The 23,426-nt window shown below is 38.5% G+C and overlaps 2 protein-coding genes across 4 annotated transcripts in view; both read left to right on the top strand.

Moving 5' to 3' along the window:
- LOC104047097 (1-acylglycerol-3-phosphate O-acyltransferase Pnpla3) overlaps positions 1-4,403 on the top strand; it is a 59,124-nt gene extending 54,721 nt beyond the window's left edge. For both annotated transcript variants that reach the window (XM_064461006.1, XM_064460996.1), the window contains exon 9: positions 2,084-4,403. In XM_064461006.1, coding sequence (XP_064317076.1) covers positions 2,084-2,375 — 292 coding nt within the window. In that variant the 3' untranslated portion in view covers positions 2,376-4,403. The remainder of the gene's footprint in view (positions 1-2,083) is intronic.
- Positions 4,404-5,046: 643 nt separating this feature from the next.
- SAMM50 (SAMM50 sorting and assembly machinery component) lies at positions 5,047-23,177 on the top strand. Of its 2 annotated transcripts, none has more exons than XM_064461019.1 (15): positions 5,047-5,196; positions 7,094-7,204; positions 9,425-9,526; positions 10,289-10,376; positions 11,489-11,595; positions 13,530-13,660; positions 13,874-13,961; positions 14,514-14,642; positions 15,349-15,420; positions 16,524-16,610; positions 19,169-19,239; positions 20,030-20,097; positions 20,935-21,081; positions 22,018-22,159; positions 22,961-23,177. In XM_064461019.1, exons 1-15 carry the CDS (start codon positions 5,176-5,178, stop codon positions 23,004-23,006), a joined length of 1,410 nt encoding a protein of 469 aa, XP_064317089.1. In that variant the 5' UTR covers positions 5,047-5,175; the 3' UTR covers positions 23,007-23,177. The 2 variants fall into 2 exon arrangements, with proteins under 2 accessions (XP_064317089.1, XP_064317096.1); XM_064461026.1 differs by lacking the exon at positions 5,047-5,196 and adding an exon at positions 5,231-5,753.
- Positions 23,178-23,426: the final 249 nt, after the last annotated feature.

Genomic DNA, 23,426 nt, shown 5'->3' on the forward strand with positions numbered 1-23,426 from the left:
GAGGTAGAAGAATGGGGAGAGAAATTAGCCCGAAAAGCTATTATGAGTGAAGAGAATTCTTAAATGCTTCATAAAAGCTTCCAAGAGATAGCTGTAGTACTGGAGACTCCTAACTGCAGCAGTTATTTCAATTAAAGCATTGCCATGTTCTATATACAGCACATTTTTAAATAAAAAAAAAACAACCCTTTTATGTGAGCCAAGAGTTCTTGAGCTTTTGTCTTCCTGTTTTTAGTAATAAAGTTAGATAAGGAGGAAGATCAAAGGTGCTCTTTTTTGCTCTGGCAGTGCTATACACTGGCTCATTGGAAATGCAGGTTTGATATGTCTGAGAAGAAATGCTTGATCCTACTTCCTTACAAGAAGCTTTGCCAGGTTCTGGATTGGCATCATGAAGGATCTGATGCATACGCTCCATCCCTTAGAAGTACAGAATAGTCACTTGCTGTTAAAGGTTCTGGTTTAATGGAAGGAAGACAATGAGGTTGAAGCTTGGGTTTCCTTCCCCCTTTGGAAGTATTAACGGTGGCTTTAATATTAGGTTGTAACAATATTTTTGCCTTTTACAGTATTCAGTCTTATCCAGAATTCAGAAGCATTTAATTACTGTATACAAATGGCCTTTTTTCTCCCTTTCTGGAATCAGTTAAAGCCTTTTCTTGTATAACAGTACTTGGCGTACTTGGCTTTTGAGGCCATGTCTCTGAGCAGAAATGTGGTTCTTGGTATATATTTTCTATAACCCTACTGTCGTCTCTTCAGTTATTTGATACCACGTGTAACCCAGCTCCTTTTTCCCTTCTTTTTTTAATGATATTTCTGACTCCTTTCCACAACAAATCTGGGTATCGTCATCTTCCTGCTTTTACCCTTATTTAGCAGCTTTTTGATGTTGCTTATATTCCAGTCTTACCAATTGTGAGATTTTTCATCTGAAATGGGCATTTAGAAGGTACAGTATCATCAGACTGTCTCAGATCTGAATTCTCAGAGGGGTTATTTGGTCATTGAGTCATGATTAACCAGAAACATTGTTTCCCTTGTTGTGGAAAGAGAAGCTCTTGGCCATAAATGAGAACATAGTGGTCATGAGGTTTTTGCTGTATGCTTTTATGGTATCTTCGGGCTCCCACTGAACTGTTTACACTGTCAAACTTCTAAGTTTTCTGAAGCCTTCCTTTAAGTGGATTCCCTCTTCAGGTAGGTAGGTCCCAAGGTTCTGTGTGTAGAATCCTGCATTGTATTCTACAGGTGATTCTTTGTGGGCTTGTACTCTGTTTCAGCATCCACCAAGAACTTTGTTTTTGCAGAAAATAATGCCTTCCACCTTTTACAGTCTTCCCCTTATATCATCAGATCTAGCTTCTATTTTGGAATCAAACTTAAATCTCATGAAATATGCGCTGTTTACAGTTTGAAAATTCTTTAAGGAAACTTAACCTGGTAGATGGTGTCTTCTAGTGCACCTAAACTTCAGGTATGGAAACAGGTGTTGAAGTGTGTGTATGGCAAGTTGGGGGGGTGTTGCGGGTTGTTTTGGCTTTTTTCCCAAAAGCACTGCAAGAGAGGAGAGAGAACTTTGAAGAAAAAAACCCAGATATTCTTGGTGACAACTTCAGTTTCCTGTTTCTCAAATTGGAAGAGTCTAACCTGGTGATTTGGGTGCTGGTTTAGAGGGTAGGAAAGTTCTGCTCCAGCTGTTCAGGTTGGTGATAATTAGCTGGTTGTAAAGTGGAATGCAGAGATGGCATTTGGGAAGTTGGACTACTATATTTGCTACTCAACTTGTAAATGTTGAGACTATTCTTTTTAATGTCTCGGAAGGGTAGAACCAGTTTGAACATTACCTCTTAAGAAGTCCTGGTCTCCCCCCAGCTACCCACTTGGAATATTTGCTGATTTACCAGTCACAGGACTTCTCTTGTTGTCCATATCCTAACTGACTAAATGCATTCAGAATTAATTATTTTCCTCTAGTGTTCTGCCTTATATGAAGATACCCCATCAGCCATCTGAACAGTAATAGAAACATCACTGAAACACTAATAATCTTTTTCTCTCTTATTTTTTTCTTTTAAAACAGGAAAGACAATTATGCATCACTAAGAAAATGTCAAACTGTCCCATCTACTATGGAATTTCATTCTTCATACTGCCACTTTAAAATGCCTCACTCTTCTGCAGATCTTGAAACCTGGCTCTGGGAATCTTCATGCTTCATGCACTCAGCTATGAAAAATGCTTCTGCTAATGTGCAGGACCATTCAGACTTAAACTCCTATCCTCATTTTCTCCGGAATTCTGATGAGTCTGGGTTGGAAATAGATTTCGACTCTTCCTCAGAGACAAGTTTCCAAACTGCTCCAGAGTATTAATTTTGAAGTAGTTTCCACAGTTTCCAAATTTCCAATTTGGCAGAGAAATTTAAATCCTAAAGGACTAAAGATCACTTTGTTTATTGCCAGCAAGTCTTGGAAAATGATTTATAGCTTCCTGACAAATCTGCCTTGGGAATTCTGCTGTTTTAAGGATATAAAAAACAGCAGCTGCTATACTAAGTGACAGACTACAATTCTGTCGAAGCACCAGCTCAATCAACTGTAGTAAGACTTGTAGTAAACAGTGTCTCTCTGGAAGCAAATTTTTTAAAAATCTACTTTCAGCATAATAATATAAATTCTCTAAACATTTGTTAGACGAACAAGCATTGATAACAAAAGCCTTTGAAAAACAATTCTTAACAATATTATATGTTAGGATTACTTTTATAGCACTGAAATTGAAATTGGACTTCTACTTCTGAAAGCGAAATATACAAATGAGCATTTTAGTGGCTTCCAGTGTCCATTTGCCTTATGTTTAAACATACTGTTGCGTTTATGGAAAAGTTGTCTGCACAAGATACCATAGGAACAGTAGTATTCTAGCTTGTTGTGTGTATTCCACAGTTCATATTACTTCTCTTTTATGGCTCTTTCCCTTTTCAACTACTTCACGGGAAAGACATAAGAAATGGGACACATTCCCCTGAAGTATACACAGGTATATAGTGATATCAGAGGATATCAGTGATATCAGAGGACTTTATTTGTGCTTAGTAAGGGATTAATACTTGACTAAGTATTGAAAAGTAGGTAAAACAGTTACTGTGATTAGTAGACAGCAACAGTAATCTGAGAAGGTGTTAAACTTTACAGAAGCTGTTAACAAAAAAATCAACATATAGCATGTGGGAAATGATTTTTAGGTCTTCTCTCTAATTGCTGCTGTATCATTCTGAGTTCCCCCCCAAATTGAGAGATTTTACTTCACTTCCCTCTTGATAAAGGAGGGAAGAAAAAAGGGGGGTCCCTCTTGTCTCAGTGAGGTATTGTAACCCAAAGGAAGATTTCCAAGACTGATTGTTAGAAGAAGCAAATATGTAAGACTTAATTGGAATATCAATATGCAGGGAGCTGTGCAAGTGTCTCAAATAACATATTGAAAGTCAGCCAAATCATATCTGTATTGAGCGATGAGCATTTTAAACACTTTCCGGTTCTGCATAATTTTAATAAAGACAACATGTTAGCATATGAATACATCAGGAGAAGTAAATAACTATAAAGTACTCTTTTGATGTCTTGTTGTCATGTCTTGTGCAATTTTTTTAGAGTAGAAGGAAACAACATTGGCTTTAAAGTTGAGTTTGCGCATGTGTTTGGAGGCAGGTGTGTGACATTTGAAAGCTGCTCATTCAAGAAGGTGAATTCTGTGCAGCTTGGGTGCAGCCCAGGGAAGAGACTGTAGATGCTTACTGAGAGTATCTTGTAAAGGAGAGCTGCGATTCGACTGTGATGCTTGGGAGAGGGAACTTTGGAGCGCGAACTTTGGTATCCAGAAGCATGTCCAATAGCAAAATGTAGCATTTCTGAATTGGACCAGCCTTTAAGCAGTTTCTCAGCTGTGATTTCCTTAAGCTTGAAGTGCTGAATTTTAGAACATTAAAATTGATTTTAGAATGGTGGGGACAGCGGATAAAGCATTAAGCTACCCATTTCTGTACTACAGAAGACTGGTGCTATTTTACTTCAATTCTTTTGTTCATTTCTTCTGTGTATATGTCTTGAAATTTGCAAGAAAATTTGGAAAAGTTACTCTAATTACAATTAAAAGATAAGTTCTGTTTTATATTGTCTTTATTTATAACTTCAGACTTTCTATAATTTTATAATGTTCTGCGAAACATTAGTTTTACCAGTATGTGTTAGAATTTAAGCAGGAATGCCAAGTTTTACTTCCTCTCTGTGTACTGGAGTAGTTCTATTAACTACATTTAAAATCAACCTTAACCACTACTTCTGTTGTATACACCTTTGATTCTGTCTCCTTTTTCTAAAATAAAAAGACAATCTCTTCTGTTACATGTTTTCTATGCTTTGAGTGTGTAATTCACCTAGTGTAAGTTACATCAGCATAGGTTTATTTCATTGAACATTTAAAAGATTTAATGGTTGCAAGGCACCTTTTTTAAGAGTAGCAACTTAGCTTACTACTGAAGTCTGAGAAATGCTTGTTCATGCTCCAGCAGGACCTGAAAGACACCTTAACTTAAAACCTACACTCTCTGCAATCCATTAATTTACAAATAACTTCCCATTACTTAAACAGAAAAAAATCAAAACTAGAGGAAGTTGTTACTTGGGTCTGGAGGAAGAAAACCTTTACCTCCCTTCTTAGTTACAACTCAGTGTTGTAGCACAGTACAGGTGCCAGTACTTAAGAGCCGTTTTAAGTAATTTAAAACATTTTTTTTGTCAGTCTGAGGCGACCACTCTGATTTCACAGGCTCCAGTGAGCTTGTTGTGAAAAGATTTCTTGTTGCCTGTCAAACTTGGATGGGAGGCCTTTAGTTTTGATCACACCCCTCCAACCGGCAACAGAACCCTGCTGCTAACGGGATACAAGTGAAAACGACTATTTTTTTTAAAGCTGCAAATTCTTAGAAGTCCTTGTTCTGGGCTGCGCACGCGCTTCTGGCGGGAGGAAGCATCCGCCTCTTCCCGCTCCTCCGACCAATGGGAGCTGGGGCGGGGCTGCCTGTCATGGCCGCCCCCGTACCGCGGCCTTGAGCGCCTGCGGCCCCATCCCTCACGGCCCCGCTGACCCCGGCCGCCGCCGCCGCCCCCTGCCGCCATGGGCACGGTGCACGCACGGGTAAGCGCCGCGGGGAGGTACACGTCGGAGGGTGGGTTAGCGGCTGCGGCCAACGTTCGGCGCCGCTCCGGGCCTGGACGAAGGTCGCTCGAAGCGGCGACCTTCGGGCCAGGCCCAGGGGGGCGGCGAGCGCCGGCCGCGCTCCTCCGCCGGGACCGGGATCAGGATGGCGCCGCGTTAACTGAGGGGCTCCGCCTAGGCCCGGCCGGCGGCACCCCGGGGCTCCGTGCCAAGTGCCGCCGGCGACAGCCGGTGCCCGGAGGCACTTTCCCCTTCCCGGGTCTTTCCTTCTTCCCTGGAGGCGGTTGGGGTTGACCTTCCCGGGGTAGGGGGGATATAAATGATAAAATAATACCCAAATTATGAAGCAAAGAGGAACTTCTCCACCGCTGCAGCTGTCACGGTGATATGTGGAGGTTGTAGGTTTGCACGTTCTCAGTGAAGAGTAGTGTTGCTTAAAGAGATCTGTTGCGTCTCGCATGACTGAAGTGCTTGAAGATCCTCGTGAACAAGCATAAAAATCTCCAAATTCGTACAGCATTGCTTAAAGAAGGAAGGTAAAGATTTAAGTGTTTGCTGTGCTAGGACAAAAAAAACAGTGGTTATAGTGGCAACAGCAAAACTGTGTCTTAAACATCATAAGAGAATTTCAAAGAATAAGGATATGTAGGCTCTGAAATACCTTAGGAAGGCACTGAATTCTCCATGCCTCAAGGCTTCTTTAGAGAAGCATTTCTTAGGTTATACACCCCTGCATAGGGGTATTTAAAATAGATGTAGGTAACTCAGGTGTAATTAACGAGTGACTGACCTGTTTGGGGGCTAAGAATGGTCTGGATGATTCCTCAAAGTCTCAGATGGAATACCTCTTTCCTGTGAGACTCTTGAAAACCAGCAAGTTTTTACATAGTGTTTAATTAGACTGAGAGCTATATTACTGTAGGGGGCTCTTAAGGCCCTAGAGTATCTAATTACTATGACTAATTTCTGTTTCAATTTTTTACCTCATATTCTTGGTTTTATAGCCATCTGTAGTACAAACCGATATACAGCATTGTGTGGATGCAGAATGTTTCGTGTTTGCCTGAAAGCTATTGGGAGTGAGAGAGGATTCTGTGTTTATTTAACTTGAATCTGGTATATAACAGCAATATGCTATTCCAGCAGAACAGCTGTCCTTAAATAATGCAGCAAGTACTGTATTAGTGACTTAAGACTAAAAGTAGATTTACTGAGTTATCCAGTCATGACCTCTGCTTTTGCAGGTAACCTATTGCTGTTGCTTGAATCTGTTATATTCTGACATGTCTTAATTTAGGACTCTTTCAGGTATAGTAAATAAAGCCATGCTGTGCTGGAAACCATTTTCATTAAAATGTTCAGCTGTGGTGGATAGGGCCTGAGGTTCTTGAGCATTACTTGGAAGGATACTTTTAAAAGAAATATTAAAATATAAAAACATATTAACATATGCAAAGTAACGTGCTGAAAACACCTTTTATTGTCATTGTTCAACATTAACTCTTGTCTCCTTCCTGAAAACCCAAACTAAGTAGTGACTCCCTGATTTTTTTAGATTCTTTTTATTTTAAGAAAGTAAAAATAATCTTTAACACAGGAAGCATGCTTTAAAGATAAGGTTATTTTTGGAAGAATGCAAAGTATTTTTGAGAAATCATTCAACGTGGAAGCTGTTCAGCTCTCATTCAAAATTTCAGCAAGCAGGTAGGTAACAAGTGTGCTGGTAATTCCCCTTAGTTTAGTTCTTCTCTTTTGCTTTCTTTCCCTTAGGATCTGATGAGCATGGTGTCAAGAACCATAGGTTTTTTCCATTGCAAAAGGCATAAATCACAAATCTGTGTACCATATTAAATGCAGTTTTCTTTTATGCTTTCAGAGTTTGGAGCCACTTCCAATGGGTGGGCCAGACTTTGGCGCCTTGGGAGAGGAAGCTGAACTGGTTGAAGTTGAACCTGAGGCCAAGCAGGAAATTCTTGAAAACAAAGATGTACGTACCTGAACAACATCCTGTTGGTTTTGTTTTTTTTTTCTTAAGAGATATGTCTTGGCACCCTTGCTTGCTTGGTTTTTTCTAAGGGAACTTTCTAAACTATGGTTGGAGATTTGAAAGAATTAGATTGAGTGCTGTGAATTTAATCTGATGTTGTCTAGTTCCTGTTCTCTTTTTGTTTTCCCCTACCACAGGAGTAGTTATTAAAATTCAGCTTTGAGCTAACAGACCTGTTTCCAGGTGCTACTGTCTCCTCTCTCTCCTAAGAGGTTACTGCTTCTGCAGCACTGCTTAGGAGCAAACCCAGCAACTGTCCTTAAGCTGCTAGAATGCAGTATTAGCCAGGTTAGGGTAAAGTGCCACCACGTGAGTTATGCTGCTAAGAGAAACAGTAAGTTTAGCAGAGGATGGTAATTTTTTTTATTTTTTAATATTGCACATGTAACAGCATGTCTGTCTTGGCCAATAATATGTTTAGCCATGCTAGAGGGGTGAGTTATTATGCATTACCTTAGTATTTATTAAAATTTTCCTTTACCTTGTGCCAGAGTCATTCTCACTGGAAGCTTGGCAATAACACTTGGTTTTTATCTGGTTCATTGTGTTATATAATCTGATAGGTGTGTTTTAAGCAGTTTGCAGTAATGCTAGGTTGCTCTTATTCTGCTATTTTATTATATCTGAATACATAAAGCTTTTGCAGAGTTTCTTTTTTTGACACTTACCCCTAAAATTATAATACACTGAAAAGGTTGGAAAAGTAAGGGAAATGTAACCGTTGTAGTCCATTTATACCAGCTAACCTGGACTGTGTCGTTATTTTTAAGATAAAATTACCTTAGATGATGATATAACAAGAAGAACAATTTTAAGAAGATAAAAACCGTTTAGGTTTTTATTTAAAACCTGGACAGGCTGGAGAGCTGGGCCGAGGGGAACTTGATGAAAGGCAACAAAAGCAAGTGCAAAGTCTTGCACCTGGGGAGGAACAACCCCATGCACCAGTACAGGCTGGGGGCTGAACTACTGGAACGCGGCTCTGTTGAGAAGGACCTGGGAGTGCTGGTGAACAACAAGCTGACCATGAGCCAGCAATGCGCCCTTGTGGCCAAGAAGGCCAAGAATATTCTGGGCTGCCTTAAAAGGAGTGTGGCCAGCAGGTTGAGGGAGGTTATCCTCCTCCTCTACTCTGCCCCCGTGAGACCACATTTGGAGTACTGTGTCCAGTTTTGGGCCCCCCAGTTCAAGAAGGGCAGGAAACTGCTCAAGCAAGTCCAGAGGAGAGCTACCAAGATGATCAGGGGACTGGATCATCTCCCTTATGAGAGAAAGGCTGAGAGACCTGGGTTTGTTCAGCCTGGAGAAGGGAAGACTGAAGGGGGATCTTATCAATGCTTATAAATATCTGAAGGGAGGGTGTCAGGACAATCAGACTGGACTCTTTTTAGTGGTGCCCAATGGCAGGACAAGGGGCCATGGGCACAAGTTGGAACACAGGAAGTTCCACTTAACTATGAGAAAAAACTTCTTTACTGTGAGGGTGATGGAGCAGTGGAACAGGCTGTCCAGAGAGTTTGTGGAGTCTTCTTCCCTGGAGACATTCAAAACCCGCCTGGATGTGTTCCTGTGCCTCCTGCTCTGGGTGTCCCTGCTCAAGCAGGGGGGTTGGACATGTTGATCTCCAGAGGTCCCTTCCAACCCCTACCATTCTGTGATTCTAGTGATCTTAATATGCATTTTAAACTATAGTGCTCCAGTGGTAGTGCAATAATTTTAATAGTTAAAGTGTTTTTGGCTTGTATGTTTGGTTGTTTTTTCTTTAACTCTTTGCTTATGTGTAGCTGAAACAAGAACTAGCTAACTATGACTACCTGGGTGTTTTGTTGTACGTGTCTTAATATCTTGGTGTGACTTCTGCAGTGACTGCAGTTGTCCATACAACACTCTACGACTAAGTCCCCTGCAGCTATGGTCTGTTACTGTCTCTTCTGCTACAACCAGTATTAGCTTTGGTATTAGAGTTCTTTTTTCTTTATTTTTTTGTGTTAAGGGAACAACTTTCCAGAATTGTAGATAGCATTGATTTCTGATAATGTAGATTGGCAGTAATTAGCCTAGGAATCTTCAGGGTTTTGCACTCGGACAACATTATTTTTTTCTGCATTGGTGATTTTGATGCTCATTATTAGATGTAAATCTGGTATCTGTTCTGTTTAGGTGGTGGTTCAGCACGTGCACTTCGATGGACTTGGAAGGACCAAAGACGATATCATCATGTATGAAATCTCTGATGTTTTCAAGGCTAAAAATCTCATTGATGTAAGTACTGTAGTGAATATTAGACCTACTGTTTAAAAATTCAGGTTACGATTTTATCTTTTTCCTTCTTTGGGCGACTCCCTTCAGACATGGGGCAACTTTGTCAGGTTTTGGGATGATTCTGATCTTGCTATATGGAAGCCAAACTTAAATATGAAATACTGGCAGATATAGTGTTTTCTGATGTTTTCAGCTCAAAGATGTTGTGAGATGGCAAACAATACTCTTGAATATTTTTTCACCTTCACTCTTCCCATTTGAGAATTGCTGTGTAGGTGACACTTTCAGTTAATTTGCTTGAGATGAATTATTGGATCTCAGCACAGATAACTGATGCCAGTCTCCACAATGGATTGAAGTGTGAGTTAGGCTGTATGTCCTTGCACTTTCAGGCGGGCAATTAGACCTATAAATTGGTCCAAACTTAAACAGATGAGGGTGTTTGGTTTTTTGCGAAAAGCATGGGCCCTGTAAATAGGTGTGTAAATTTTAAGTGCTGAAGCCTATTTAAATAATAGGTTTAAGTGTTACAACGATTAGGATACAAACTAACAGAAGGTACGAATTGAGCCGCGTGCTTTGGGTTTAATTTATTTCTTTACAGATTCAATTGATAAAGCGGTTGTGACCTGTTTTGAAGGCACATATACGTCTTCGTATCCAAAATCTGTGAATATTGTATGTCTTAGCTGCATTTTAACTATTTTATTATAGTTATTTTTTGATAACCTGAAAGACCAAGCTACTTATCTTGTCCTATAGGTGATGAGAAAATCGCATGAAGCTCGTGAAAAGTTGCTTCGTCTCGGAATCTTCAGACAGGTGGAGGTTCTGATTGATACCTGTCAAGGTATGTGTTGCCTTATTAATCCTCACCTTTTTCCTCATACGCACATAGACACATGCATACCTATAATGTATATTTTCCTGTGTAACAGGCTGGATATTTTTTGTGTATATACCTTACTCTCTCATATACCTTTATTTATTTTAGATGTGTGTGTAGGGGTGCTATACATACAGATGTAGCAATGTCTACATCTGTTATCCTTTTGAAAAAGATGCATTTGCATGTGTCTATATATGTGTATATAGATATTACTTGTATACATGCAAAAATAAGTGAATTCCAGCACTAAAATAATTACAGTGCATAACCCTTAATCCAGAGTTTCAGAGGAGCACTTGAGGAATAGCTTGAAAATGTCTTCTACTTCATGTATTATTACACATCACATAAGTGACATTTTATCAGCACATCCTTGGTGCTTAAGGAAATATTAGTAATTATATCAGTGCTTGTGATTAAAAGTTGGCTTATAGTACAAATGGGGCAGCTGAATGTCTGCAGGTTTCACATTAAGGCTCAGTTGGCATTTCTGGGCCTGTGATTGCTTTCTTCAAACTCATTGCTGTTTTCTTCAGCAGAGGAAAGTTATGTTATTGAGAAGGAAATGCAGTGCAGTCCCACAGAGTGCTGGCGATGGGATGCTGTCCCACTTGCTTCAGGCAGAATTCAGTACCCCTGACAGCTGTGTTTTGTAACAACTGCTGAAGCCAGAACCCTGAGGGAACTGGGCAGTTTCTGTTGTTCAGCACTTAAGCACAGAGTGCTGGGACCTCTGCCCCAGTGATGGCGTTCTTCTTGCCATATCTGGACTACTTTCATTTCTGTTTATTCTAATGTAAGAATTTGTGTACCTCTTTGTTTCTAGTGGATAGCTAACAATCAAATGCTACTGTTTCATAATTAAACTAACATGATGATTAAAGCCAGTCATGCTACGGTTGAACCAAATTCTGCACGCATATCCAAACGACATCTTTTTCTCAAGCCATTTTTTGTAATGTAGACTTTTATTACCATTTAATTCAACCAGTTTTCAAATAAATCAAGTCATCTTCTGCCTGCATTTTATAAATAGGTCTTCAGAGATAACATACGTACATTTGTTTGTGTAGGGGATGATGCCCTTCCAAATGGTTTAGATGTAACCTTTGAGGTAACAGAATTGAGAAGACTAACTGGAAGCTATAATACCATGGTTGGCAACAATGAAGGCAGTATGGTATGGATTATTTAAAATAATTATTAATTCCTTTTGATATTCCTCTTACTTTCATGTTTCAAACCTAGCAAGGAATTTGGTGAGTAAATAAGTGAGGATTTGATCCAAGCCAAATTATTGTCTTGATCCAGCTTTATCAGACCTTTGTCTCTAAAGAGTCTTTGTATTAGTCAGGCTTTCATTCAGCAAAAGCCTGTTTTGAGCTAAAGAAGAATGCTGTAGCTTCCAACTTAGTATGTTAATTTTTTAACTCTTAAAATTACTTAAATTATTTCTTGATAATATTTAAGATGCTTTATCTACTGGAGAGATTAGCAAGGAGTTTGGTATTTAGTTTCTGTGAGATGTATTGAAAGGGTTTTTCTTTTCAGTCAAAACGATTAATATTTGACATAGAAATTGTTCTTGGTTTTCACTATTTTAGCCCAGTACCAGTTTTTCTGGGCTGCAAAATGAAAGTTATTCCACAACTACACAAACTGTGGAACTTGTTTCCATTTGATTCAATTAAGGATGCATCAGATTAAGACACTGTGTGAAAAATATTTAGCAACTGACAGAAAAAGTAATAGCCACACTGTTTTTCTGTTAATGTCCTTTTAAGAAAAGTGCTGGTGTAGGTAGATGATGCTTTCAGGTGCTCAATCCTGCACCCATTCTGCCTTCTTGTGTGCACAGTGCAGCTGTGCCTGGGGCTTGTAGATAAGCCAGATCAAGGGTCTCATCCTGTTCTTCTTAGTGGTATTTTTAACCTGGATAAGATACTGCATGACTCAGGTGATGGTGTTTTGCAAGTGCAGGGAGAATAGGAACTCAGTGAGAACAGGAACTGCTGCTGAGAGTAATGCCCAGGGTGTCGTGGCCTGAATGAAACCAGTGGGGAATCCAACTGTTGGTTCTACTGCATTTGAAAACAGTCTGAAAGCTACTGTAGTTTCTCTTTTTGTACTCACCTTCCCCCTCTATTTGATTTTAATTTGTTAACAGAAGTAAAATGTTTGATACAAAAGTGTGGCTCATATTGGCAGCAGAGATTACATTTCCTTAAGAGTTAAATAGATTTGATGTTTATTCTAATCCCTTAGATTAATCTGAAGCTTATAGAACTCATATTTCATATTAATAGCCCTTTGGATTACTGGTTTCTGGTTATTTGAATAATTGCATAGTAGCCATCATCACAAAGGTCAGGTGACCAAATAGCTGTTAGACAAAGGCAATCAGGATTTGGTAGCTTTTTTGCATTCTTTCAGAACAGAACACACAACAATAGAACAGTCCTGGAGGTGTCTGTTCTTGGAGGAAATCTGCTCCACCCTTTCTGCCAAAGGGCCACGAGCTGGCAAAGGATACAAGGAATTTATGTCAGAGCAGGCAAAGGGGTGTAAGTAGTTCCTGTAAAATTGTAATGGTATGTTGTACTGCCGACAGGACTGATTGCACAAGCATCTCATTACTCAAAACAAAAATACAGGGGAGTGACTCTGTATTGATAATTTTTTGATTGGCTTATTGCTGTGGTTCTGATGAACTCTGCCTGACAAGTAGCTTTCCTGATGATCAGGTGGAAAGTCTGCAGTTGTAGGGCAGCTGGTTATTATGCCAAAGGCTTATTCTCCTGGACTTTGAGAGTGGCTGGGAGATTTTGCTTGAAATAATAGCAGTACTGATAGCACAGTGAGAATGGAGATTAAGTCTGCAGCTACTGGACAGCAATAAAAATTGGATGATTAACTGTAACTTGTGCTATTGTGATGGCTTTTGCTGCCAGTGCAAAGAGAAACCTAACTTAAAAGAAAAACACATTCAGTTACAACTACTTTAAATGCCTTAATTTCTCATTCTCGTGGTAGATATGCTTGTCCTCAGCATACGATTAAGACGCATGACAGCAAACCATGTGAAATATTGTGGCGTGTTTTTATTTTCCATAGGTACTTGGGCTCAAATTTCCAAATCTCTTTGGACGTGCAGAAAAGGTTACCTTCCAGTTCTCTTATGGGACAAAAGAAACTTCATATGGCCTGTCATTCTTCAAACCACAGCCTGGGAAATTTGAAAGAAAGTAGGGGATGTGTTTTTAAGTACTTATTTTTTTTTAGTGAAGGAATATAAAACATTTAATAAGATCTTTCATTGAGTAATAATTAAATTTATTCCTTTCTGAGGGTCTGTTAATAATGTAGCAGAGCTGGTTTCTTAAGTTTTTGTGATAATGTAAAACTCCACCTACTTAAATGGTTTCACTTTCAAACCTACGACTAGTGTTGCGTTTCAGTTTTTCAGTTAACCTGTATAAAGTAACTGGACAGTTCCCTTGGAGCTCTCTTCGTGAAACTGATAGAGGAATATCAACAGAATTTAATGTAAGTGCAGCACGAGTGTTCGTGGAACACATGCTTCATTAACATTTAGTTCAGGTCACAGGTGGCTTTTGCAAATATTTGGTTTACTTTTTTATGATTGAAACACAGTGCAAAAGGCTAACTTGTCATTACTTGAGAGAGGTCAACAATTTTAAAATGATGGAGGTAATACACCTTAGTCTTTTTGTTAGAATTCAATCTTATTTTGGCCATATAAAAATACCAATGTGTTTTTCTCCAAATATTTAATGTTTAAAGTATCATTTCAGAGAGGCAGCTGGTTGTGTTGCTTACTGTGTCAGCCCAACTCAAGGTATTTTTCATTTGGAATAGATTAAGTGGTGTGCACCTACTTGGAGAAACTCTCTTGGCTGGAGCAGAATTAGCATTACTCTGAAATGAAAAAGGGTTTCTCTCTGATGCAAGAAGTTTGGAAAGACATGAAAGACTCATGTATAAATAAACTTTAGAAAGAAAGACTTCTCAGTGAAATGTTCATTTTCATTTTGTAGCAAGGATTTTCTCATGTCTTACTCAATTCTTTATTTGTAGTTTCCAATCTGGAAGACCAATCACACACTGAAGTGGGAGGGCGTGTGGAGAGAGCTTGGCTGCCTTGCTAGAACAGCATCCTTTTCTGTTCGAGAAGAAAGTGGACACTCTCTTAAATCTTCTCTCTCTGTAAGGCTTTTTCCTGATAATTTTTTTAAACACATTATTTTGAGCCATTTAATACTTACGTATGACACCAAAGCGGCTTTTTGTCATAGTAGGTAGTGTGTTTTACTTCAAACATCTTTTGCTGTGTTTGGTCATTCACGCAGAGTCATCCAGGAGGTCCGAATAGAACACATATTTTCATAGTTGACTGTTGCATTTTGACTGTTGCTTAAGCTGACTTGTTCTTTCTGCAGGGCCTCCCTCCATCTCATCTGCTGTCTCGTTTTGCAGAATCGTCTTGTTCTGTAAAAGACAGGATCAGTAAACTTCCTCATCCTACAGTTGCTGTGCCCTTTCTAAATATTCTTTTCTATACCAGTTTTTGGTCACTTGTCATGTTTAACTTGTAACTTACAAATTGTAGGAGATAAACTACTTGCAGGCTGCTGTTGCAAAATTGGTGACTTACACCAGGGCATTGTTGCTGCTATATTTCTGGTGTGTATGATGGCCAGAAGGTGTGTATATATATACACACCCCATGTATATTTGTCAGAATTAAGTTAGTCTGTAGAAACATTGTTCCCAAATCCATGGAGCTACACTAGCCTTAGCTGGAGCTGTGGCTGTCTTCCACTGTGTGCACAATTTCTGGAGGAAAATAATAGTGTCACTCTGGTATTCAACAGATATGAGAACCTAAAAATAATTGTTTGATTCTTTTCAGCATGCTATGGTAATTGATTCCCGGAACTCTTCAATCTTGCCAAGAAGAGGTGCTTTGCTAAAAATTAATCAGGTAGTATTAAATCATTTATACTGTTATTGGATTTTATCTGTAAGTGTGTTTGAGTAGGTCTTAATTTATCTGTTTGATGTTCATATTAAAAATATCTGAAGTTAGAAATTAATCATAAATTGACTAAGAGGCCGTGATGGTCAGTGCCTTTTAAAATCATCAAGCCTTTTTTTATGGTGGCAAATTTTCATTTGTATACCATTGGTCAAACAGCACAGCCATTTTATCTTGCCATTAGCATTAAATTATTTATTAGCTGAGATACATTATCCCTGGCAGTATTTACTCTACACTTTACAGTAGGTATTAGTCCTGTTTTCTAACGCTGTAATGTAAGACTACTAGGCTGTGGTCCTGTTGAGACTTACAAAGTCTCTAAGTCTTATAATTAAACATGAAAGACCGGGTGAAAAATAACTCTCAAAGGCATAGACATGTATAATTTTGGCATAGAAGATGGTTTTTTACTCTTTCTGCTTTTAGAAAAGTTGGCTTTTCTGCTGTATGGATTAATACTTCAGAAGCATTAACTTCTGCAATGCTTTAGAAGCAGATTGCTTTGAAATGTCACTGGAACTAGAAGTGCTAGTGTTCCTGTAAGCAGCAGTGAACTGTTCTGTTTCTGAGTGAGAAAGGTAGTTATAATTCAGGGTTTAGTTAACATACCATTTGTTAGATGCTGCCTCTAACACTGATTCAGTCACTTCACTTATTTTCAACTAGCACTGGCATAATGCAACTGACTGTCTGGTTCTTCAGCCCTGCTTTAGTACATATGAAATCTTCTCAGGGCTGGGTAAATACAGTAAGAGTTTTGATTTCGGATGCTGAATTTTCCAGCTCTATTCTATTTTGCTGTCATTTACAAAACAGCTTAGAAAGCAATACCTTGGCTGAATATTTGGAGGAGAAAACTGCAGCTCATTGTTCTGAGGGTCATGCATTGTTTTTCACTGGTCCAAAATTCAGTTGTCTCTCCATGCTAGTGTATCTGTATCTCTTGTACAGAAAACACTGCTTATGCTGATGAAGACATGATAAACTTTTAGGGGGAAGAAACATGTAAAATCTGTGACAACTTTCATAAATTTGTGTCTTTGCAGGAGTTGGCTGGCTATACAGGTGGAGACGTGAGCTTTCTAAAAGAGGATTTTGAATTACAGTTGAATAAGCAGCTTATCTGGGATTCGGTAATTTTTTAAAAGATAATTTAGTAATTGGTCTGAGTTAACAAATGAGGTTATTGAATCTATGTCTTAAAATGATTTTTCACCAGGGATTAGAAAAAGACCGTGGAAGTGAAAGATGGATAGTATAGATCTCTTGAATTGTTTTTTTGAAAGTGAAATACTCTTTATTTTCAATCTGACATTCCTGCTGTGCACAGTCACTTGAGAAGTGGTCATTTTGGAAAGAATGACTTGTTGGACAGTTAACTATATGAACTATTTGCCTTTCAGAAGTGATGTTCAGAAGGATGTTTGTTCTTTGTGATCTTTCTTAAGAGTGATTTTTCAGAAACTTATTACAGCCTTTGTTCTGTCTCTTTCACTTGGTTATGAATGTTCTAACTAATCTTGGTTTAGTTTTCTTTTGCCATGGTAAATTATGAATATATGACTACTAATTTTGGTACCATAGCATGTAATTATTTCTTCTATGTAAAATTTTTGGGCAAGAACAGGAAGGCTTATTTCACGACAACACTAAGCTTGCACTACAACACTTGAACTTCATATCTGTGCACAATGAATGAGTTAAGTTCCAATAAGAAAGACACATGGTAGCGTGAGAAGTTTATATGAGATCTCAGTCTTCCACCCTGTAGGCAGAGCACATCACAGGTTTTATGGTGTGGTGTCTATATTAGTACTCTGGTTTGGAGTCACTGCATGGTTTTGAAGGAAATTCCTATATTGTCATCACTTAGAAGTCTTGGTTTTGTTGGCAGAGCAGTTCTTGTGTATACCAACTAGATTTCCTTCAGAGGAAATGACACTGGATAACTCTACTCCAGGTTCATGTTCAATGTACTCCAGCTTCTTATGAGAACAGAGGTCTTCAGTTTCAGGCATCTTTGACATCATAGAGCTAGTATTAGGTGGAAATAGGTGGTTTTCTGCTTAGTAAAATAAGAATTTATGTAGTAGAAATATTTCTGTCTCTATTTAGAAAGACAGTCTTTATCACTTGGAGATAGTGCCGTTAAGTTCTTGTCTCATAGCTGAATGGAATTAAACAGCAACTTCCGTTTTGGAGATTTAAAAATCAGAGGTTACAAAAAATTTGCATCCCAACATACTAAAAAAACCAAACCCAAAACAAAACAAAAAAAGTGTTGAGAAGATCTCTGCATATTGAAAGCTTTTTTAGTAGTATTGGAATAATTAAGAAATTGTAGGAGACTGGAATAATTATGCCAACATAATATTGTGATTGTAATAACAATATGATATGATTATATATAATGTAATATATAACTATTTTATAATAATTATTATTAAGGCTATGCCAACAGTACAACTGAAAAAGTGCAAGCTACTTCTGTAGTGCAGATACTAATGAACTGGTGCCGTAGGGATTTGTTGGTCTCATGCTTTTGGTCTGAGATGACTCGGTGCAATGAAGTCCTTGAGTTAGACCAATGAGGCCAATACAGAAGGGCATTTTAAAGCTGTTTCTTATTACACCATTATATTTGCGTCTTCCATGTGGTGGAAGAAAAGGCCTTGCCTGATGAGTGCACTGCTAGTCACCTGATGTTTACTTGCTGACCTTCCATTGAGAAAGACAGTGTATTCTCCTATGAAGTAATTTAATGGCTTCATGGCTATCCAAAGAGGACTTTGCTCTTTACCATGACTGCTAATACGCCTACATTGTGAAAGTGAGGCATATCTCATCATGTGGTGTACATAAGTTTGTCATCCATTGCTCTTGAGTGTAGACTCACGTGCAACTGGCTTCTGCGTGTGCCATGTGTTGTATAGCCAGATGGGCATGTACCACCTGATGAGTTCATGTCTGATAATGGCAGGGGAGGCATGTGGGGACTCTCAGGGCAGAAGGCAGCAGGAGTGTGCTGTAAAATTAGAGAAATTATCCAACATCTTTAGCCTAGGTATTGACAATAGATCTCACCATCTGGCAGCAGTACTTCTACTTGGTACACAGGCATCAGGGAAATGGTTAAATGTATTTATTATAGTGGCTTGGCTCCCAAGAATTACTGTGTAGATAAGGAGTAATGATGTATGTGTATTTGATGTCAATATAGTGAGTTACAGAAGATGGTTTCATTTAATTAAAGGGCGAATTTACAGACAGGTAATAATTGTACATTTTTGGTAGGTATTTGCTGGAATTAGCCTCCTATGGGTTTAAAATTGCCAGGAGTAATTTATGTCATCAGTGTTGTCTTATTTCAAGACGTGAAAATTGATAAGAAAATAGGAGCTGGATAAGTGTTCTATTTAGCTATTGTGAAAGGAAAGTAGCACTTGGTTCAAATGTGCTGTATTGTCTATTTCAAGATGTAGCACTGCATAAAAGAAAGAGGGCAGCAGTGATCAAGAGTTTCCTGAAAATACAATTACTGATGGTGTGATACCCGTGCACGCGCTGTGGTCATCTGTAACTTCTGTCAGACTAATGGAGCTCTGGCTGTTACCGAATGATGAAATCATACTGGTTTTTTTTGGAAATTAAGTAATGCATATTAATAAACAACTTCTTTTTCTCTCCAAAGGTTTTTTCAGCATCACTTTGGGGTGGAATGCTAGTACCCATTGGAGACAAGCCATCCAGTATAGCTGATAGGCAAGTTTTTAAAATGTTTCTTAGTTTTTTTCAGTAAACCCAGGGAATGTATAAGGAAAACTGTAGTAGAAGAGGGAAGCAGTAGTAGTTCTGCTTCTGAGGAGGAAAAAAAAAAGTTTCTAGTTAGGTTTAATTGCACGTTAGTACTCAAGCCATGCCTTCTGTTTTTGACTTTCATACTGGGGTAGTATAAATTTGCTATGTAGTAGTTCTGCCTGCCAATTTTTGTGGTTGCAAAATGGTATTTACCATCTGCAAAATTTTGTATCAGGCATAGGTAACACTGTAGGTGTTTTTAGATTTAAAGCATATTGTAACTATGTTGGCTTTTTAGGCAATTTTTTCCTCTAACACCTGTGTTTAAAGATCACTAGCAGAAACCATTTAGACTTAAATTTATTTACAATAAATACTGTGTCACATGTGATACTTAGTATCAGGTGAAACTTCACGTGTGATAAATCTTAACTACAGTATTTTTATCAAAATTATAACAACAGGCAGAATCAGACATTATACTGATTCTTCTTCAGTGCTGGGGAACCTCTGGTTTTGGTCTTTGTAAGTGATGGAAGACTGGTTGTTATTTTTAATACTTCCATTTATTTTGAATTTTTTTCCAAATGCATCAGGATTTAGCTATAATTTCTTCTATTTGTTTAAATACACTTTACTAAACCTGTTACAAAGTTACCTGTAACTCTGAAAAGCCATGTTAGGAGTATGGTTAGATATTCTCAAATGTGTCCTTCAGGTGAAGCATTGAATTAAATTTGTCTGTATTCACTAGGTTTTACCTTGGTGGACCAACAAGTGTGCGTGGATTCAGTATGTACAGCATTGGACCCCAGAGTGAAGGTCTGAAACTTTTAAATCCCACTCCTCTGACAATACTGTAAATATTAACGTGTAGCAGAGAACCAAATTCTGTCCTCAGGCTTTATATTGCTTAAAAATAATTGCACTCGTCCTGCACTTTGAATCTGAGAAGCGTTATGTCTTTGATCGGTCTTTATGTCTTAGTTCACAATGGAAAAAAGCCTGGTAGTTCTTAGTTAAGCCATAAGCTAATTTTGTAAACCAAGTATATGTTCAGAGTTGTGTACTTCCAATATATGACTTTAATTAATAAGCAACCTTCAAGCTGAAAAAGTTCCCAAAAGATGGTTATAGCAACAGTCACACTAAATCTCTCTTTGATACAGCATATGTTCAGGTAGCTTAGGGGAAAGGTAATCTGATCAGCAAAGGTGTTTTGAGAGCCAGGAGCTTCCTCAGTTCTATTCCTTACTCTGTTTCTGACTTGCTGTTATCAGAGGATTTAGTATTCAGTATATTCTAAAGCTAGTTGCTTAACTGTATCAGTTTCCCTGTTTTAAAACTAAGGCAAGTATTTCAGAGGTGTTCAGGAGGTAGTCTCTGATGAACAACAAGTAGATGCACGCCTCAGGCTGTTCCGGTGACGGAATGAAGAAAAATGGTAATTTGCTTGGAAGGTTTAAAGACTTGTGTAAGTGCTAATTTTTTTACTTGATAGTGGTGAGGTTGAAGGGAGCTAGAAGCAAGCGTTAAGAGTTGTAAAGGGTAGAAGTGCAATGTAAAACAACTTAAGGATGTGTTCTTGTACCTTTAACAACTGCTTCTTTTAATATATTCCACAGTAAGTGCTTTTATTCCAACATTTTACCTAAATAGGTGATTACCTGGGAGGAGAAGCCTACTGGGCTGGAGGCTTACATCTGTACACCCCTCTTCCTTTCCGGCCAGGCCGGGGAGGGTTTGGAGACCTTTTCCGAACACATTTCTTCCTTAATGCTGGAAATCTCTGCAATCTTAACTATGGTAAGATTCAGTAGAATTGTATCTAATAAAACTGCTTCTCTCTGTCTCTCTCTATGTATATTATATGTATATATATAAAAGCAAAAAGAAGAGGAGAGCTGTTCTGGATCTATTTAGCCAGAAGCAGTTTGTTTACTACATATATTTTGGTGTCTGTCAAAAAGCTGCTGCTACTAACTTGTATATTTGACAGATTGCCAGTAATATTTTTAGTTCTCTACATAAATTCTAGCACTCTAGAGAAAGGGGGCTCTAGGAAAGGGAGCTAGGACGGTAACAGTATCTGTGAATTGGCGATGTTGGCAGACCAGTGTGGTAATTGATTAACCTGCTATCTTACACTGTTCTCAAGAGAGATTGGAAGATGGTGTTTTAGTGGGATTCTAATGTTTTCTGGGATGAACTAAGTAAAAAGTAGTGGCATTGAGTGTAGATGAGGGTGTGGTGGTGGCTGATGTGATTTCCCCCCCCCCCCCCTTCCATTCCCAACTTTTTTCAAGATATATTTCAGTGTATTACTGTATGATTTTTCAGTATCATTTCAATGGATTTGGGGATATAGGGATATATGTCTGCCTCGATTGATGGAAGAGAGATGGCATCCATATGGGAGGGAGACACTTTATGCACAATTAAAAACCAGACCAATTTTCAAACTGAGACCCACTAAAGACTTTCAGTTAAGTCTTTAGTACTCATTTCCAGATTCATGCAAGTAGGTAACCTATGGAGAGAAATAAAGATCAACCAGCAATCCAGCTAGAATTGTAGAAGTTTGTAGTTTGAGTCCAAGGTACTTGATTAGCATTTATGGGAGTTGTGAATCCGCCGAGGATGCTTCAAAGCAGTCCGTCTTCTAGCTCTGGAAATCCAGTTAGCCTTTGACCGGCTTGACAGTCTACTTTAATTCTTGCTCTCCTGCTCTTTTGCTTTCAGGTGATGGTCCCAGAGCTCACCTGCAGAAACTGGCAGAGTATATCCGGTGGTCTTACGGTGCTGGAATAGTGCTCAGACTTGGAAACATTGCTAGATTAGAACTTAACTACTGTTTCCCCATGGGAGTACAGTCTGGCGACAGGTTTGGTTTTTTGCACTGATTTCTTTAATAGTAACTGGTTTTAAAGGTTACTGCACTTCTATCTGGTTTTGGCAGAGAGAATTGCTGCCTTTAAACTTTATTTATTCTATGCCAGTTTAGAGATTTTTCAGCACTTCATGCTCTTCTTTCACTATGTTCGTATTGGTTTCACAGTATTTCTTTGTTTCAGACTTTCTGTCTCAGGTTTCAAAGTTTGTTGAACTTGAGATTAGCTGTTGAAATGGATGAGTAGCTGTGTAGCAGGTTTCCGTTCTTTAGGGGAAATGGTCACTGAGACAGCTCATGGGATTTTCTCAAGCCTTCCAAAAACAAATGCTTGCATAAATACAGAGTTTAATGCCTTTGCTTGAAAAATGAAAAGAAATATAACTATATAAAGAGAAAGGGAGAACAAATTAATTTGTTAGCAACATATCCTACACCAAGCAAATAGTACAGTACGGAACAGGAAAGCTTCAGGGGGCCTGTTCTTGCCTGTGAATAGTGTGTGAGATACTCTGTATTTTGTACAGGAGTTGGATTATGTTTCTACTTGTCATTCATGTGAAATGTGAATTAATAATAGTAATTGGAAAATTATGGGCTTTATTTTGCAAATGTAAATACTCCATATGGATGACAGATTGGCAAAGCACTCTTTTAAAAAAGATTTTGTCAGCTAAAATCTGAACTGTGGTTTTCCAAAGGTTGAAAACCTTGGGGATTTGGGGATAGAATTGGTTTTAATTTCATCAGTACCTTCTACATCACTTATATTGTTTATTATTTGTTTCTTTTCAGGATATGCGATGGTGTTCAGTTTGGAGCAGGAATCAGATTTCTATAATGCAGAAACATTTTACATCAGTACATGAAATTGTGCTCTGTAATTTAAATCAAGTCTATAATATAGCTTGGTATGGTCTAACTTTTTTCTTGAAATACAGATACAGTTCTGAGTGATTTACCTCTCAGACTCCACAAGAAACTACATTAAAGAATTATGCTTAAAGGTTCATTGTACCTCTGATTCTTATCAAAGATGGGAGAGAGTGTTTGTAGGATTCTGGCTTTTTTAACTTGCAGCTTTTAGTTATTGTTACTTAAAATATTAGAGAGTTGTGTTAGAAATTGGTTCTTGGATACGGTACATGGTTACAGTTGTCATTGGCCTGCACAGCCTTCACTTGTCCAACCACAAGCCTCGCAAGTATTGGGATGACTCAAGTGTGAGTCTGGCTGGAGTGGAAATGTAAGGGGGTCAGAT

The sequence above is a fragment of the Phalacrocorax carbo genome, chromosome 1, assembly GCF_963921805.1.
Source record: "Phalacrocorax carbo chromosome 1, bPhaCar2.1, whole genome shotgun sequence".
NCBI lineage: Eukaryota > Metazoa > Chordata > Aves > Suliformes > Phalacrocoracidae > Phalacrocorax > Phalacrocorax carbo.